This window comes from Nematolebias whitei, chromosome 17 (assembly GCF_014905685.2).
Source record: "Nematolebias whitei isolate Nwh7 chromosome 17, NemWhi1, whole genome shotgun sequence".
Classification (NCBI taxonomy): Eukaryota; Metazoa; Chordata; class Actinopteri; order Cyprinodontiformes; family Rivulidae; genus Nematolebias; species Nematolebias whitei.
Genome location: NC_056514.1, coordinates 29,908,377 through 29,911,738, shown reverse-complemented (window position 1 = coordinate 29,911,738; position 3,362 = coordinate 29,908,377). Strand labels below are relative to the sequence as shown.

The 3,362-nt window shown below is 37.4% G+C and overlaps 1 protein-coding gene across 1 annotated transcript; it reads left to right on the top strand.

Moving 5' to 3' along the window:
- Window positions 1–65: 65 nt before the first annotated feature.
- LOC119424018 (dual specificity phosphatase DUPD1) lies at window positions 66–969 on the top strand (the record flags this gene model as incomplete). The annotated part of the gene is given in 2 exon segments (XM_037691474.1): window positions 66–289; window positions 365–969. Coding segments are annotated over 2 exon segments (405 nt in total). The 3' UTR covers window positions 580–969.
- Window positions 970–3,362: the final 2,393 nt, after the last annotated feature.

Here is a 3,362-nt window from a genome sequence, read left to right as displayed (position 1 = left end):
ATAATGTATATATGTCAAATCAGAGTTCACACAGTAAGGAGAATGTTGACACTGACCTCTTACAGGGACACTGCAAGGGACAGGTTTACCCTGCAGAGAATGGGGGTCACGCACATACTGAACGCAGCAGAGGGGACGTGGAACAATGTGGACACTGGACCTGGTTACTACAGAGACATGGACATTGTTTATTACGGTGTGGTCGCAGAAGATGTCCCTACATTTAACCTAAGCCAGTATTTCTTCTCTGCTGCCACATTCATTCGGGACACACTGAGCAAACCTGACAGTAAGCAATTTTTATAACTTCCCACTATGTTGTGAAAATTATGTTAAGAGTTAAAATGACCCCCTTTCTCTCCAGATAAACTGCTGGTGCACTGTGTGATGGGAAGAAGCAGGTCAGCCACGCTCTTCCTTGCCTACCTAATGATCTACGAGAACATGACGTTGGTGGACGCCATTGAGCACGTGAAGAAACGCAGACGGATCATCCCCAACTGGGGCTTCCTGAAGCAGCTGAGGGAGCTGGATCAGCAGCTCCTGGTGGAAAAGAAAAGCTCTTCATCGGAGAGCTGACAGCACTTTGTTGTAAATCGGACTACTCCGTGTCAAGTCTAACTTCACATCATTTAATGATTTCTGCTTTGAGAAGTCTTTGGAGAGAAAAACTCAAGAGATATGACACATCCAGTTAAATCTCAAACCTACAAGTGGAAATCTAATCTAAGCATAATAATCTTATTTAGACTGAGTTTGACTAAATGAGTTTCCCAGGACCTGAATATGGACATAAATATATTTGAATAGGTTAACTCCTGAATCCTTTTAAAGTACTGTAAAAATTGACTGTGCGTGGTCTGCAAAGCTTGTCTATTATCTATTGTCTTGTTTATTATCACCCACTGTGAAAGCAATAAGTAATGTTTTTACCCATGACACAGTATTAGCAAAATATCTCATGAACCACTGGATGGATTTTAATGGAACTCTAAAAAAAGTAATTGTAAAAGTAGTAAAATAGTACTAGTCATCCCCAACATATACTCCAAGGTCTGATTGTGAAAGATCTAGTTTTAAAGCTTTGCCATTAACTACTGGAGTCATATCTCTGTTAGTAAAATATCATGAATCACAGGTTGGATTTTAATGAAACCCATGACAGTAATCAGTGGGTGTTCATCCACAACTCATTAAATTTTGGAGTCAAACTAATCCAAGATGGCTACCACAGCTAAATGACATTAACAAATACAAAAACGATTTTAAAACAGCCAGGTTTATAGATATAGAGCTAATTTTGATGGCAGTTGTAGCTGAAAGTTATCCTCACCAGGGGCGATTCTAGAATCTGTAGGGGTCTGGGGGTCCCCCCCCCCAGAAAATTTTGAATAGATGCAATTTCCTGCATTCTGGTGTATTTTAACAGGTTGTTAAGGATCTACGCTCAACTACATAAGTAAAGACTTGATTCAGTAACTATTTTAGAGAGCGTGGCACAAGAAGTGGCTTGACCAACAGCTCTCCTTGTGTGAATAGAGCACGCTTCACTTCGCTCACCCCCCCCACACCACTGCAGGTAAGGGGTGTTTTGCTTTGGGACAAATTGAGATTGCCGATTGGTCAGTTGCTGACAAGCCTACTCGAATGACAGGTGGCATCAAGGGTCCGACTCGTGCAAGAAAAAAATCAATAGATTTTACCGGCCCATTTGTGCCATCCATTATTCCAAACTTATTGCGAATGTATTCAATATTTTGGTGAATCTAAGGTTTGAGAACTGAGTTTCCTTACAAAATTGTAATGATGTTTTTGTTTTCAGGGGTGCTAATTCATTCAACTTTTATTTATACAGGTTAGTCCCATTGAGCCTCGGGGACTCATTTACAAGAGAGACCTGAAAATTAGTTAAAATTTAGGGGTGACGAGCACCCCCAAAAGAGGCTAAAATTGCCACTGATCATCACATTATCTGAACGCTGTCGCCTCTCGTGAGAATTGCACGAGAACTCGCATAATTCTTGTTTTGGTACTTTTTCCCAGACAAAACCTTGAGATGTCAAAGTTTAAAGGGACTTAGCGAAGTTGTGACTAATACTTTAATATTTTGAATACTTAAAAAAAAAAATCTCTGGCAATAAATGTTTCTAATCAAATGAGAATAAGCACATAAGTACATGGTCAATCATAATTTATTCTTATGCTAAAATGTACAGCATTTTAAGTGACTGACAAAAGGAGAAAAAGTCATAAATACAAGAATGTCATTCTGTTCGACTCTAGTGCACATAGCCAGATAGTTCCCTCTTGTTCTTACCAGCAACTCTGTACAGGTACAAAGGCTACAAAAGAGCAATATTAACAAAAACAAACAAACAAAAAAACAAACAAACAAATACAAGTTGCGTTTTACATGCAATCCATTAGCTTAGTTTGGTCTATTCACAGGCTATTCTTCTACAATTCGGTAAAATATAAATCCCACATTTTATAAAGATAGAAAACAAATCTACAGATGGAATGAAAACGTAGCTTTTAAAGGCATTATGTAAAATATTGACTTTGGACTAAATTTATATCTTTATTGTTATTTCATCATTATAATCCTTTAATTCTTTTTAAATTCTGCCACACTTCTTGATATTGTGAAATGTTTTAGAATTTTCAGGGTACAAACACTGAGATATACTTTCTTATTTTCCGACAGAAATCAGTCTGCTTTATTAAACAGAAAGCTGCCTCGAGGAGATTTGTTACAAAAGGCTTCAGAATTATACATACATAGCAATAAAACCTCTCAAACCAAACAGAAAACAAGACTAAGTTTACATTTTTTTTACATTAGATTTAACAAAATATAGTTTCATTTTTGTCCCTGTGGAGGGAAACCTAATAAAGGCCAGATATTTTTTTTAATGGCTTGCTATTAAGCACAACACTTGTACAGTACTACTCAAATGCACTGTCACTAACAGAGACGGAAGCATGCTTTTTGTCACTTTACAAAATAAGTACAATAATTTAAATATACAAAGGCATGAGTATAGTACAAACTAAATGTCAGCACTGTTAGACAGGTACACTGAACAGGTTCAAACAGCCACTACCTCCACTTGTAGCATTTAATGGCTTCATTTGAGGCTGCTACACAACTGCAAGAGCGCTGATGAAATCTCTACGTCTGAGCTCTGAACCCGTCTGGACTAAAGACACATCAGAGACACTAACACTAATTAAATAGATTTTCATCATAACGATGTAAGGCTTCCCATCAGGAGGAACAAAAATACCTTTTCTTTTTTGAAACGTTAGCTTTAAAGTTAACTCACTGATGAAAATTTTTGCATTCTTTACAAGTGCTG